The following is a 16,064-nucleotide window of genomic DNA, read 5'->3' on the forward strand; positions in this document are numbered from 1 at the left end:
TTGTCTCTCTCACAACGGCTTACTCACCTATCCACTTGAATGCGCAAAAAACATCACACACACGGTGTTGACTAAATCTCTGCTTTTTGCTGTTGGCTATCTGCGGGCAGGAACCCAGAAAGAGGCATCCACTTCCTGATTACCCGTGGTTTTGTCCCGGACACGGCCATCGGGGTGGCTCACTTTCTGCTGCAGAGGAAGGGCCTGAGCCGACAGATGATTGGAGAGTTTTTGGGGAACAGCAAGCTGCAATTCAACCGTGATGTGCTTGAGTGAGTAATTATTTGCATTTATTAAAATTTTTACTAAAGACAAGGCCTCTAATAATTCAATTTTTCTTATTTTAACCTCTTTAGAGGTCTAATTATGATTTACAGGACAATCTTAACTCAAGGTGGATGTAGTTGATACAGTTCTTGTGGAAATTATGGTGTAGTTTTTAGAAATAACGTAATAGATATCAGTTTCTTATAATGCAGATTATTTTGTTTAGTTTTAGACTGATAGATTCATTTATGTTAATAAGTCATTTTATATTTATTTATAGATTAGAAGGAATCAATGGGTTTCTCTTGCAGCTCTCAGTGGTCAAGTACCAAGAAATTATGCAAACTACAAGAACCCCCAATACACAAAAATAAAAAATGTGAGGCTATGGGAAGTAAATGAGCTTTATTTGGAGTACCCCTCTACTAAGAACATGTTTTAATTTCTAAAGGTGGTAAAAAATTCCTTTAGCAAGTACTTAAGTTAATCAAAAGCTGCAGAGCATCTGGATGAAAATCAATTTATTTACATCTGATTAGCGCTGACTGATTGCAGTCTCTCTAACAAAGGAGAGACATGTCAGCATGTTTTATAATTGCAGATTTGATTACTTGGTGATGAAATGAGAAACTCAGTATTTTCCTAACCCACATGGATCTCTGGATTTGACATAACAGTCTTCAAATTCCATGACATGGCTGTTTTGGATCTTCTGCCCACATCACATGGTCCTCAGCAGCAGATATAAAATTACCACCGAAATAGCTATCCAGACTTTCATTTAGTATTTGTACCTTAAGGTCTTCCCATCCGTCCCGAGTATGAGTGCATAAATACACAGCATTCTACCTTGAGGTCAATTACATAGCTGCTCTAAAAATTTTTGACTAAATCAAGGAACATAAAGCAAGCAAAATAATGAATGAACTATAATGCTCAACTCCCTGGATGTTTTGCATGGTGCCCTTTACTTCGGTGCACTTTACTTTTTATTACCTAAGAAAGGTAATAAAGGATGCAGTGAAAGATTTGCTAGAGTTTAATGATTTCAGGTATTTTAAAATTGTAAAATATCCAAAAGAAAACTGTCTCTGTCGGAACCACTAACTCATATACACACAATAACACACACACACACACACACATAAAAAAACTAAGCTGACGTGCAGCACTTGCATGCATAAATGCCACACATCCATGAAAACAAGCATTTACTTAATGCTTTCACACTCATTCTTTTTGCATCCAACCAGTGTAGACAGATCCCGGATAGAGAGGCTTTTTGCTGAGGTTGTTGCAGAGACTGTAGAAATAGGTCACTGCACTGAAAACACGCACACACCCTGTCTTTCTTTCACACAGACACACACGCATGTAAATGTACACTCGCAATTTTGTGTATTTCTTCCATTGCCGCAACCTGCCTTCAGCCTTTCATGTACCCCTCTCAGTGCATTTCATTATTTCACCCTCTCATCACTCTCATTCCATCCCTCTTATTCCAAACTGTTGTCAGACCCTTTCTTCTACATTGATATTTGCGCAGTGTCAAAGTGCATGCTTGTGCATGTGCAAACATGTTGCCTTTATGTGCTTCTTCCAGGTCAGTGGTTCTGTATTGGGAGTATGAGTGTAAGGTGAAGATTTGCCATCAGCACTTGGATACTCATAGTTTGTTGTACATGGACATGCACATATACAAACACACACAGTCACCTTCTCATTACAGTGACACACTACATCAGAACCCAAATTCACTGTCTCCCTCCCCCTCTCTCATGTCTTTTTTCCCCTCACTGTCTGTCTCTTTATAGCTGTGTTGTGGACGAGATGGATTTCTCTGGCATGGAGCTCGATGAAGCCCTGAGAAAGTTCCAGGCACACGTCCGCGTTCAGGGTGAAGCCCAGAAAGTGGAGAGACTCATTGAAGCCTTTAGGTGAGACTGTAAGATCACTCACACTCAGGCCTCACTGACTAACAGGCCCTGGCTTGTCTTTGTTAATAAAATTTAACATAACAACAGTTCATCACATGAGTGAGCAGAGTTGATAAGGGCAATCTGAACTTTTAAAAATGAATAGAATTTTTGCCTCTGGCTTCCCATGAAAATTGAAAAACAATGACACATAACGAAACACGCATATTTTGCAACAAGAGAGAAGCAAAAAAGCCATTTTGGATCTCATCTATCAGTCGTGCGGTAGCAAGCATATCCAGAATGGCATAGTAATGGGGTAACTGGTTCCACTAACTCACTGCAGAAGACTGATTAAACTAAAGCTTTTTGTCATTGACAAGTTAATTTGATTGTCAGCCAATCACAACAGAGAGCTGAGATGTAGGCAATCTCCCCTTGATTACACTTCCTGGCCAAATCTTGAGGCTTTGTAGGTTCTTAATATGTGCCGGATGGTTTACTGTAACTGTAATCACCAATGAATATGCAGGTATGTTACTCATTAAACCTTTAATTAGTTTGCTTTGTCAGTGTTGTCAAGTCACTAACATTTTTGATCATGTCTGCATAACTCCTTTAAATACCCAGAGGCCCCCGAGAGATCACATTCCCTTGGGCTTCATAGTTTTGCTTCTAATGACCCACAACAGATGCAGTTTTTATGATGCGATTTTTCCTTTTAAGTAGAATTCCTGTGAGGCGAAAACAGACAGTACTGACCAGACAAATAAGATCTGCAATTGGTGCCTTATTGCCTGGCTGAAACTGTCCTTGAAATGTCCTGGCAGGATCCAAAGATTGCCCCCGGACTAAGAAAGCAATAAAAATGCCCATCATTGTTTTCTGTTCCAGAGTAATTGGTTACATTGCTGTATATATTAATATCCCCCTGTTGATGTGCTGCCCTTCCCCTTAGGAATACCAACAGTATTTGTAGTAAGATATCACTGGACTCACTGCTCCTTTGTACCTATTAACCAAGATTTTCATTACACAAAAGCAATTATTCAGTGCTGGGGTGTACATATAATCCTTGTTAAATGCTGCTTGTAAAATTATCTGCAGCCACAATATGTGGCTTATGTCTGTCTGAGCTGATTCTGAGCTTCTTGCTGACTTAGGGTTTCTTCCAAAACACGACGGTTGCAGTGAAAAAACCCAGATAAATGTGCAAACCATCACTTTTAGTTCTATTTTCAGTACTTTCCTCCCTTATTTGTTCTACCTTAGTTCCTACTGATGATTTAAATATTCAACAATATGCCAACAATTTCCTGTCTGCCTGCCACAATATGAAAACAAGTAATATATGCCAATGATAACGAGCCACTAGCCCTAGTTATATGACATTAAAAATTTTCCTGGGAGGTCAAGACAGTAAAACAAACACTTTGTGCAGATCATTTGCCCTCAGATTGTCAGTTGAACCTTTTGACACTAAAAATATTGAATCCGTGACAAAAGTCCATTGACACCAATCAGCATACCTCCTTGAAACAGGCCACTTTTAAATCAGCACAATTAGTTCAAATATCTGGCAACCTGATAACACACAACTATGAACTATAAATTTCCTGACCCTTACAACCAGTCTGATACAGAACATGGAACAGCTTGACTTTCTGCCTGGAGGGATTGGAGGGATAAGAGCTTCAAAATAAATGTATTACACAAGCTCTTTTATCTGTTTCAGATCTGCCTATATTTCGGGGCAAATTCTTCCCTAGCTCTATTGATAATCTCGGTCAATCCTTTTTCTGCTTGTAAAATTATCAGTACGAAAAGATGTTACCCCTTTTTATGTTTTATGGGTGGGCTGCTGACACTAACTGACGGTTACATTTATAACGCCAATATTCCTAAAAGGCTAATCTTGGAGTATACAACAGCTCCTTACCAGCTCTTTTGTGCTCTAAAATCCCTGCATCAAAGTAATTGACTGGTTTAGGAGGCCGTTTACTTTCTGCAGTCATTCCTTCTCTGCTCCAACGGTTAAAATCCAATAAAAAAAATTTATTAGATGATGCCCTTGGTATCTGTGTTCAGAGTACATGACCTCTATATTGACATTCATTCTGCTGGTTTTATCATATGATAAACAGTCTTAGTATTTAGTTTTTATCTACAAATACTACAAGCATTTTATATCCCAATACTTACTGTTTCTCTTTATATCTCCAGACATCTCTGGTAATACATATTTTCAAATTTGGAATAGCTTTAAAGTTGATTATATGTGGGATATACAACCTTCTCAATCTGTACATTTTGATGAGTTTATATTAACTTGAAAACAAATGAGAGCACTTGAAAGAGCAAACCCTTCAAGCTATTTGGCAGAAAATGAGCCAAATGATTTATCATTCTGTAAAGGTGGTTGTATAATCTAAGATAGTATACAGGCTTCACTGGGGAAAAGTTTGACCAGACTTAGAATTGGATACACAACTAACTATTAGATATGTTCAAACAGACACACAATACAATAGGAGCTGATAGTTCCTTCCAAGCAATCATAACATGGTGACCTTTCGCACTGTGTGGGTTTAGTGAGACAGATTGAAAGACCCTCTGCCCCCTGTGCTACTTTGGATCAAAGAGATTATCCAATATTTCTAGAGCAGTTAAGAACTTTCTCCAAGGGTCTGCGCTTGGATCCAATGCAATTTGGCAACCATTTTTTGAAAAAAAAAAAAAAAAAAAAAAAAACCAAGCAAACAACAGAAGCAGAGGATTTATCCCCATAATTGTATACATTTCTGTTTTGCTTGATTCCTTTTTGCTTTGGTTTGGTTTTGGTTTTGTTTCTACATGTATCTCTATAGTTACATCTGTAAAATGATTTATTTTAATTCAGTGTTGCACATCTAGTGTGTGGACACATTACCTGCATACTTGGGATTAGGCCAGACACAGTGTCCTGTTGCAGTGTTTTTTGTATGGTTTTAAAATTTTCTATGAATAGAATCTGATCAAAAACATGTTTTACCAGATGTTCACCATAAATGAAAAGTCAAAGGAGTTTCCAAAGTTATTAAAATTCATCCTGACAGCAGTATTTATTAGTAGTTGTTAAAATACTGGAATCTGGACAAAGCTTTATTATCCCCAAAGCCTCCCGACTGGTGACTAACAAATGTTGGTCATTGATACGTCGCTCACTCTTTTTTTACTTTACATCCTTAGCAGCTGTGTCCTGCAGTTTTGGTGAGCATTGGTAGTTAATAGTAGATTTGTTGGGGAGTACATTAAATCTGTGGATTATCATTGTTCCTCATAATAAGGTAAGATGTCCCTCGGGACAACATCGGGTTGCTTTAAATGATACACAGGCTCTATCAGACTTTGATCATATGGAACACTTGGAAGGATCAATCCATAGCTGGTTTTGGTGGTTTCATTGGATTTGTCCCCAAAAATATAGACGATCACTAGGCTGTTCTTGCTCAAAGCAGGATATGGTGATAGAAGAAGAGAAAAGGAGCAGTCATGATACTTCTCCCCCCTCTGCCTACGACTCGAGGGCCAATCAGAACATCCCTGCGGTCATCAGTTAATCACATTGCACACAGTCATACTTACTGAGCCTCTGGGTGCAGATTACAAATTCATCAGTGATCTGAGACCACTTCCTCTGTAGCTGGAGTCGTGAGTATAGGTCAGAAACAACCAGGCTCTATGGGGATAACCAGACATTCAATGCCATGTCTGTTACGTAATAGCTGTTATGTCATTTGTTTGAAGCGCGTTTTACTCTTGTCGTAAGTAGTTCTTTTATACGAAGTGGTATTTGTGCCAGCTGGCATGCAACTTTCATATGCAGATATGAAGATAAGAGATCGGAAGCTCGTGTTTTAATAAACTGGTTACATAAGACAAAGAGACATAGAATCCTGCTTGAAAATGTGTGAATGAAGCACTAACAAATACACACACACACACACACACACACTTAAGCTCACTCAACTGTGTGCGCTCTCATTGTATAAACATGCCCATATATGTGTTTACAAGTCCATCCACATGGTCATTTGCATATATACACACACATCCATGGTAGCACTTGCCTTGCATTTGGTCTTTGATGAAATTGCCACAGAATTACATTTAGTTGGCAGATCAGGCGCCTCATTTAGGCTTCCCTGTGTTTGTGTGTGTCTATGTGCCTGTGCATATTATATATGTAGGTGTGTTTGTGCTGAGCAGGATCTATTCTGACTCAAACAAAGGCACAACTAGGCGAGTGATACCCAGTGAGTTCGCTGGCCTCAGATCTTGTGTGGGGTCTTGGGAAAAGGCTTTCTGGTTGGGCCGGTCTTAGATGTGGCCTCTTGCTTGCAATTGCCCTGACAAGTACATAGTCCTCTGGAGTAGAGCAGCCCTCTCAATGTCTGCATCCTGCCTGGGTGCAAAGATAAAAGCCTCCCATCACTGCAACGGCCCACTGTGTAAGTGCCAGTGACAGTACGAAAGATAGGGAGGGGCGGAAGGGAGAGTCTCTGAAGCCTGTGGGCAGCAACGTGCAAAAGCAAATTGCAGCATCTCTGGTTCCAAAGCAGCCTTGCTTTACAGAGGGCAGAACCATTATGTGCTATCAAATGCCCCTTGTGTCCTGTCACTCTCATTTTTAAGCGTTGGCTCCTCATATCTGAATGGAGGTCACATTTAGTTAGTCTTTGAGTCAATTACTCATTTAACAGATCATTTAACAGTGGCACTTGAATGGAAATATTTCCATTTTCTAATCAGACTGACTACACTGATCTCTAAAGGCAGAGATTGATTCTCTATATTTATATTATAACCTGGTTTTGTATCGTACCCAAATGCACCCCTAAAAATCCCAGGATTTTCTCCCAAAGCGATTTTGAAATGAAAGGCTGAAGGTAGATTTTGGAATTTGGGAGTGCATATGGGCACAGTACCAAAGTTATTGAGCTCATTATTAAGTTTTAAAAATGTTAAAGTTGTTTCTAGTACTGAGTCTACCATGAATGGTTGCAAAAAAATCAGTATCAAGCAGTGCAGCACTACGTCCTTCAGTTTCCAGTCTCCAACTCCAACATTGTTATGGGTTTGTCATGATTTATTAATTGCACAATGAATGCTGGGACGAAGCCAGACAAATTTTAATACTATACAGCAACCCTGACTACTAGTGTACTTTGCAAGCTTAGTAAGGATATAATTTGATTTATTAGTGGGAGTTCAGTGTTGCTGATAGTTGCTGTGTCTTATCGTCTGGTAAATGTGGCACAATGACTGGATTCCCAAACATTTGTTGGATTAACTGTGTTGTTCTGTTTTCATCCACAGCCAGAGGTACTGTATGTGTAATCCTGATGTGGTGCAGCAGTTTCACAACCCAGACACCATCTTCATTCTGGCCTTCGCTGTGGTCCTTCTCAACACTGACATGTACTCGCCCAACATCAAACCCCAACGTAAAATGGGCCTTGACGACTTCATACGCAACCTCAGAGGTCAGTGCAGCGATCTACAGAGTGTGCATGTTTAAGACAGAGGTGGTGTGTGTTTACAGAGGCTGTATGTCTGTAGCCTTCAGCATGTGTGAGTTGTCTCCCATAGGCAGAGGTGGTGCAATGTCTTGCATACTGTATGTTACAACATTTATGACCAGTGCCAGAGAATTTGAACGCTGTTCATATATAGTACTCACAAGTGATGTATGATTTAAACCTTTTGCTTCAGATTATTAAAAGTGTCTGGGAAAAAAATGATAAAATAGGCAAAACCGAGAGCAGAGGGCAGGGAAGTCAAAGTTTTACAAGAATTCTCTTATCAATCTTGCTTCACTTCACTATCAGCCTTTGAGTGACAGCCTCTTGAACTGAAGTAAATTACTCAAAGAGGTGGCGGCTGCTTGCCTCTGCACCCGACTATCAAGAAAACCATCAGCTGTGCAGGACATTTCTGATATCCTTGACTCTCAGCTCTGCCCCAGAGAGCACGGCTGACGCAGACCCATTTAATTGAGGCTCACTTAGCTTTAGATATAATGATATGGGCTTGGATTTTTCAGAAGTGTCTCATCACCTGCCCCGAGCTCCTCGAGGCTCTCAACACTTTCTCTATCCAGCAGATACAAACATTTACTACGGCCGGGGCTCAAAGCAAAGCAGTTTGACTTTCACATTCAGTTATTAGAGAAATCCACCACAGCTGCAAATGTTACATTGAGATAAAACTAATTTGGCTGCAGCAGACACAATTTATATGAGCCCATACAAATTCTGTGATAACTACGTTTGTAGTTAAGTTTCCACTGTGGCTGTTACAGTACTTACAGGATCTTTTACAGGAATTTGCAAAATGACATTTGATTTATAGTCAAAATTTGCAAATAAAAAAAGTGTGTGAATAATAATAATTCATAGATAAGATAAATATCAATTGATTAACTACAAAATGTCTTAGACTTTCAAGATAGCTAGACTTTCAAGTCTATATATCTTAATTTCTTTGTGGAGCCATTTGTTAATATCTCCTTTTTGATGATATTATCCGTCAACTGTTAGTTACAGTATGCTATTCATTGTTCCATGCACATTAAAGTGTAGAGAACAGTGTGTGTAGCCCTAATTCACTTTCTTCTTCCACACCTTTTTTGTTTTCCTCCTCTGTTCTATAGGATAGCACAATTCTACTACCAAATGTTACGTAACCCTAATAAACACACAGAAAAAAAACAAAACACTTTTACTCTTAAAAGCCTTAATCCCCCCCCCCTTTTTTTTTTTGTAGCGTATCCATTAATTAATCCAATTAAAAGTAATAACTTGTACCCACATTTTTTTCTAAACTAAATCTAAGGTATTTTTCTTCAAGGAGTCCTCACTTGTCTCTATGGATAGTCTCTCTGTGCACTTAGAAATCTTGTTTTTCATTAGCCATCATGAGTGAATTGGCTGCTTAATAAACCCCTACCCTCCCAGCAATTATTCTATTCATAGCTTAGAGTAAGATTTTATAAAGATGTTGGGCTTAGTGGTGCCTTTTTCTAGCTTTGCAGAAGCAGGAAGCAGAAGAAATGTGATGGCTGAAAGAGACAATTACTAGTGGACTAAGTGGCCCCAGTTTGTTTATTGTATTATAAGTTTGCTGTCTTAACAGCCTGTTAGGTCGCTTTTCGTTTGGTTTAAAAACATGTTCAGTTTCTACTACTAGCGGGACACATACTTGGCAAAAGTGAAAAAATATGTGTATATATGCATTCTTTTATCCAGATGGTTGGAATACTGTTTTTTCACCACCTGGATTTTTCAGAAGTTTTTCTGGTTTATTATCTTTCAGAGAAATTAATGGATACCAGTAAAGCTGAACATTATGCTTGACAAATGCAGCTTTAGCTAAATATTTTTGCAAGATTTGTGTCGCTGTTACACAAATCATTTTACAAGGCTTGATTTGAAGCCAAAAAAACTAAACTAAAGCAGCGACAGCACTTTAGAACTTATTTTAATTATTTTGCTGGTTGTAGCTGATGGAACATCTGATGGTCACCGGCTAGTCTTGATATTTCTGCTGAGGAATTTGAATCAATAAACGTTGACAGGCTTCACTTTAGGGCAGAGTGAACAGTAGGAGCATCTGTGTGCCGAGGATAACTCCCTGCAGGATCGGTATTCACTTACCTTTATATTCCTTAATGATATGGCCTTTGTTCCCTCAGGTGTCGACGACGGAGCGGACATCCCCAGAGAGATGGTGGCAGGTATTTATGAAAGGATTCAACAGAGAGAGCTGCGTTCAAATGAAGACCACGTCACCTACGTGAGCCGGGTGGAGCAGTCCATCCTGGGCCTAAAAACTGTGAGTAACATCTTTGTGTGCAGTTCAGGAAGCTGTCTCATCACGTCATGCATCATTTCACCGCAGTGCTAACGGTAATCTCGATCACTTTATCCTCTACAGATCCTTGCTGTGCCCCACAGACGTCTGGTGTGCTGCTGTCGTCTGTTTGAGGTGCCAGATGCCAACAAGCCTCACAAACAGAAACTGTCCCAGCTCCAAAGAGAGGTCTTCCTCTTCAATGACCTGCTACTGGTGAGGTTTACCATTAAAAATATCTGCAGGTAACTCACTGTGATGATCTTTATGTGCAGCTAAAACCAGATCATAACCCCAATGCAAAATACACCAAAGGTAAAAGTAAGATGTGATCAGGTACAGCATTTTAATTCAGCTTTGTTGTGTTTTCCTGCTGACTGCAGATCCTGAAACTATGCCCTAAGAAGAAAAGTTCGGCCTCATACACTTTCTGTAAAGCCATGGGTCTTCTGGGAATGCAGTTTCACCTCTTCAGCAATGAATGTAAGAGGCTATTTTACTCTGCAGCAGTTTCTCCCCAGTAAAATTTCACCACAGTGTCAGAATAATGCTGAGCAAACTGTGAGGGGACATCAACACCACCGTTTTATATCATGTCTTTTGAGGAATTGTCAAGAGGTCGTTGGTGTCAACTGCCACTGACTATCTCACAGACTTCTGTAGTCATATCAATCAAAACAAAGACCCACTATGGTAATTTTCTACTGAAACTACAAAGAGCCTCACACGAGGAAAAATGGAATATAAACATGAGGAATTGTATGTAATAGTGTTTTTTTATTAAATCTGGGGTCTTAGGCAGGTAAAACTATGCAAATCATATAAAACAATCACTCAAAAATAATTTATTTTCAATGCCATAAAATATAAAAATCTAATTTAACAATAGCCTGAGCCAAATCCACATAAGATTGACTGAGAGCCTGGGTTCAAAAAGCATGAGTTAAAAGCTGTAAATTATCATAGTCTAATTTATGGAATTATAAATGAATTCTGACATCACATTATTTAGCTGTGCAATCTATGAATACTATAATCCCGAGGCTGATGGGAATGGTATTTTGCAGGTGTTCGATCAGGAACCAAATTGGACAAATTAAAAATTTGAACTGACGATAGCACGGAATGAAGATCACCAAAGTTATAACTCTTCATGCTGAATTGCATTTCCTTTGGTACAGCCAGATTGTGAGCATAACTAAACATGTTTGCACAAGAAGAAACTACTGATCTTAAGTACTTATGAGCTCCCTAACATTTCTGCAGAGCCTCAAGAAGCCACTGCTGTCAACAGAAATACATTTGGTCATTAATGTCAAAGCATGAATTTTTGCAAGTATTCTTATCGCAAACAGTTTGTGTTGCTAAACCTTTTTTTTTCTTTTACCTTTAGACTGAAGTGTAGTGAAAGATGAAAAGCCCAGAATCAGAGTTGTGGTGAAAGCTCTCTATCTTTGTCTTGGTTTCTCTTGAGACTACGCCCATGGCGTCACCATGCTGAGCCCATTTACCTCAGAAAAGAAGCAGCTGGTGAGCTTCTGCTCCCCGAGTGGAGAAGAGCTCAGGAAATTTGCTGAGGAGCTCCGAGAAGCCATCGCAGAGGTCAATGAGATGGAGCAGATACACATCCAGTGTAAGGAACCGAGTCCACAAATGCAGACCTCTGTGCACTGTACAGTATAACCTTGGTTGCAATCAGTCTTTCTGGTGTTTTAGGGGAGCTGGAGAGGCAACAAGGCATCCAGCCACACGGCACACATACCAATGGCGGGCAAGTGGACACACACACAGGACACGGCTCTCCCTCAGGTGCTGGATTTTGCTCGCACTGCATGAAATACATAACACAGCATATATTACTCATGACTGCTGTATACATATTACTCAAGGGTACGTATAAAGTAGGACAACTTCATGGGGAGGAGGCCAATGAAAAAGCTCAGATAAAACACACGGTCAGGGGGAACATTCTGCTCTGATGTCGTTGACACTATTACAGTATTTAGAAATGGTTTGGAAGTATAACTTCTGATGTGTCATTTTTAACTGTTCCATATTAATGTTTGACATTTTGGAATTATTTTCATGTCTTGTAGAGCCGGATGAGCAGATTGAGCTCACTGTAATGTGTGCACAGTAAATATGAAGGGGCCATCATGTGATAGGGAGTGCTGGCCTCATATTTTCATTTTTGAGTGTGCCAGACCAGCTGTTTAGCCTCTCTGCTACACTCGGTTACTTGGCTGCTGCTCGAAGCTTCATGCTATAGCCAGTACAGTTTGGAACAGACTTCAGTTCTTTTCATCTAACTCTCAACAAAGGAGCGAAGAAGAATTGTTTCCTGAACCATATTTTTTATAGAAAAACTTTCCCCAGTGTGGAACTGTTTCTTACATCTTTGATTTTGTGAATGTGAAGTTGAACTCCGCCTGCTGACTTACAAATAGAGCTGTGTCTCCCCACAGGCCAACAGGATGTGTACGATAAAACCGGCAACAACAACACAGTAGAGGTGAGTGCCAAAGTTACTCATCTCTCCCCCAGGTAAGTATATACGTCTTTAACTCGGTGGGTGTGGTTTCGTATGTGAGCGTGTTAGTTCGGTTAGACAGGGTCTCCTGAAAAGAAAGTCTGCTTTATGCTTTGCTTTAAAAGAGCTCCGCTCGAGGCACATCCCCACTTTGCAGCCACGGATACAAAGGCAGCTGAGAGGAATCTGATCTATTGGTGCTACAGACAGTTTCTCGATGTGCCTCATGAGTGGATCAGCATCCACTCTACTCCCTACCCAACACCCCTTCTTTCATCAGCCGCTGTTTGTGAGCCTTACTGTATAAGCCTTTGCAAGCCATCATAAGCCTGGCCTGCTCCTAGAGTACCACTGACAAAGCCAGATAAGCTTGATACTGTCAACACTCTTTCAAAAGTGTGTGGGTGGGTGTGTGTTTGTCAAACCAGCCCTTCCTTTAACTAAGCACAGAGATGTAAGTGCCCCCCCCCCTCTCCGGTTTTTTGTGTTTTATTCCCTTGCCCATTTCTCTCTTGCCTCTCAGTCAGTCCCTTAGTGTTGTAAAGTATTGTGTTAGGGAGACACCATGCCCTCGGTGTCACTTCTTTCCTCTTGTGACACTCCCCTCGTTAGTTTTTCATTCTTCCACTCATTGACCGTATTCACACAGACACGAAGTCAAAATGTTCCTGCCATAATTTCTGACCCCCATCTCATCTTACTCTGCGACTTTGTTCTCTTTCTGGGCTGATATGTACATGTATTTAAAAATGTGATCAAAAGCAATTACAAATCATGTAAAAAAAAAAAAAAAAAAAAAGATCAACAACTACATGATTGAGAGAAAAAGAGACAGTGTATTTTGTATTTTGCTTGCACTCGCTCTGCATACGACCTTCCTGCATGCCTGCATGCCCACGTGCGTAACACACCAGAGGGCTGCGTAGAGGCTGCGTTCAGGCTGGTAACTCCTCATGCGTTCTCTGACTGTTCCTAAACTAGGTGTCAATTCACAACAGGCTGCAGACCTACCAACTGAGCCAGCCCAGCATTGAATCCACTTCTTTGGCCCTGGCTGCGCCCCCCGCACTGCTCAGCCCGGTCCAGCCAGGGGAGCTCCGCCCGGAAACACTCATCCAGTGCCAGCAGATTGTCAAGGTGATTGTTGTGGACCAGAGTGGGCGAGGGCGGATGGAGGCCTTCCTCAGCCAAGGCCCAGCCACCCATCAGCTCATCCAGTCGGCCATGTCCACACCTGTTCGTGTCAGAGAGGGGGACGGCCCTCAGCCACCCCTGCCACCTCCTCCTCCACCTTATAACCACCCTCACCAGTTTTGCCCCCCGGACTCACCCATGCCCCTCCACCACACCATGCCTCTCACCCGCAGGCGCAACTCCAGTGGCTCCCGTAGCATTGTCTGAGCTGGACGACTCCAGGAACGCTGGAGGGTAGACATTACCGTTACACACACACATACACACACGTACACACACGTACACATATGCTGGAGCATTTTGAATGGTGAGATAATAGCATCGCAAAAAAAGTAAGGAAGATACTTCGTGAGTCACATGAAGGAATGAAGGAAAAGAAGAATTAATTACAGTCATGACAGAGCAGTGTTGTTATTTTTTTAACACAGAGTGGATTTGGTGCCATTTCCTTGTCTAATGGTAGCTGATAATGTCGTCCACCTAGATGTCACACACTTTAAATGATCTTGTGACGTTGCATTTTAAAATGTCACCTGTTCAATGAACGTATTTGTGAGGTATGACTGTGAAACTGAGGGGCGATGTCAGAAAAGTGAGCCCCGAAAGGATGTGGAATCACTTTGAATATGGAGGACACAACTCTGGTATGTTTTGTATTCTTCACTATATTTCTTTTAAGTCCATATATCTTCATTCGGGTTTGCGTTTCCTGTATTAGACAACACATTTAAGGAATGGTTTCATCACAGTTAATATAGCATCTCCAAACTGTAATCATTTTGGAGCATCCACTTGTTTGTTTTATTCATTTTCAGGGGAACAGAAACTCAATGTGCGTAAGGAAGAAGGTGAAGAAGAAGATAAAATCTATCCTGTCATGTATAGCGTAGTGTAGTAAGCACGGATGTTGTTACTCACTAAACTAACTTAAAAACCATATCCTGACGACAATCAAATTTTGTGTGCTTCTTTGCTGTGTTTTTCCTATCACATGAGCAGATATCTTCACAGTAATGTGTGTGACTGCCCTGATTCTGTGGTGTTGTTTTCTCACAGAGCTCAGGCAAGGATTTGCTGCACTGTAACATGAATATCTGCACCTGTGTTGTACTGAGAGCTGAGTGCTTGTGTACTGTGTGTTCAGTGTGCTTACTCATGGGCTGTAGGGAGCAGGGCTGGTAATTCATCCAAAAATAAGGCTAAAACAGGCAGATGCAGTCTTTCTCCTCCTGTACATTTACTCCTAATAGGTTACCTAGTGTGAATATTAATGTTACCTTTGGACTTAGGCAATATCTCGTACCAGAAAATCAAAGCTTTAGTAAAAAAAAAAAAAAAAAGAATATGAATTGCTCCCCACAGGGTAGACCGAGGTCACCTCACTCTCCTCTCTAATGAATTTTATTTTTCCTTGCACATTAAAAATGTTGTACATGAATTCCTTTACTGAATGTTAAATCAGTGGGAAAACTGAAGATGTCCATGGAATGATTATTGATTTTATTGGGAGTGTCATCTCTTGTGGTTTTGAGCTTGAGCCAGTTTGTACAGCAAATCACAAACCATCCAACTGAGACACAGCAAACATGTCTTGTACCTTTTGCACCACAGAATATATTGGATATATTGTAAATAGATCAAATAGATTTATTCTGAAAAGTGGTTTGCCCAGTGTGTGTATCTACGTATGTATTTGTACAGAGAAGATCTAGTTTAAAAGGAAAAAAAAAAACGGATATTATAATTATTCTAGTTATTATTATTATTATTATTATTATTATTATTATTATTCACATTTAATATGGGGGGGGTCCTAAATCTTACTGCTCCAAGAGACGGGAAACAGGCAGCTTTTATAGAATTCACTCTAGTTCCCATGGTAACAAACACAGATATCATTACAGCTCTACATTAATCATTAAATTACCATGTCATATTATTACAGGATTATTAAGAGATGGTTGTGTCACCTGTTAAAGTGTGTAAAGGGCTATGCTGTATTGGCAAATACATCAAATAAACCACAGGTCATACACACATGCACACGCGCATGTGCACACACATACACACATGCGTGTGCACATACACAATTACAGCATATTATACAAGTGCACACATGCTCATACAGCCACACACTGATATACACACACTGCGCATAGCTGCCAAAGCAACAACAAATCCATCTTAGATGTCACTTTAGAAACTGCTTGATTTCTCCGGTCAGCCTCCCAACTTTATTTACTGTAAACTCTGACTGACTTCTT

General features: G+C 40.3%; 1 protein-coding gene across 1 annotated transcript in view; it reads left to right on the forward strand.

Annotated features, from left to right (window-relative positions):
- iqsec3b (IQ motif and Sec7 domain ArfGEF 3b) overlaps nt 1–15,179 on the forward strand; it is a 32,318-nt gene extending 17,139 nt beyond the window's left edge. The window contains exons 6-15 of the mRNA XM_029522482.1: nt 111–272; nt 2,082–2,204; nt 7,542–7,708; nt 9,919–10,058; nt 10,161–10,292; nt 10,460–10,559; nt 11,551–11,709; nt 11,793–11,885; nt 12,542–12,588; nt 13,588–15,179. Of these exons, the coding sequence (XP_029378342.1) occupies nt 111–272; nt 2,082–2,204; nt 7,542–7,708; nt 9,919–10,058; nt 10,161–10,292; nt 10,460–10,559; nt 11,551–11,709; nt 11,793–11,885; nt 12,542–12,588; nt 13,588–14,007 (1,543 nt within the window). The 3' untranslated portion in view covers nt 14,008–15,179. The remainder of the gene's footprint in view (nt 1–110; nt 273–2,081; nt 2,205–7,541; nt 7,709–9,918; nt 10,059–10,160; nt 10,293–10,459; nt 10,560–11,550; nt 11,710–11,792; nt 11,886–12,541; nt 12,589–13,587) is intronic.
- The last annotated feature ends 885 nt before the right edge of the window (nt 15,180–16,064 follow it).

This window comes from Echeneis naucrates, chromosome 16 (assembly GCF_900963305.1).
Source record: "Echeneis naucrates chromosome 16, fEcheNa1.1, whole genome shotgun sequence".
Lineage (NCBI taxonomy): Eukaryota > Metazoa > Chordata > Actinopteri > Carangiformes > Echeneidae > Echeneis > Echeneis naucrates.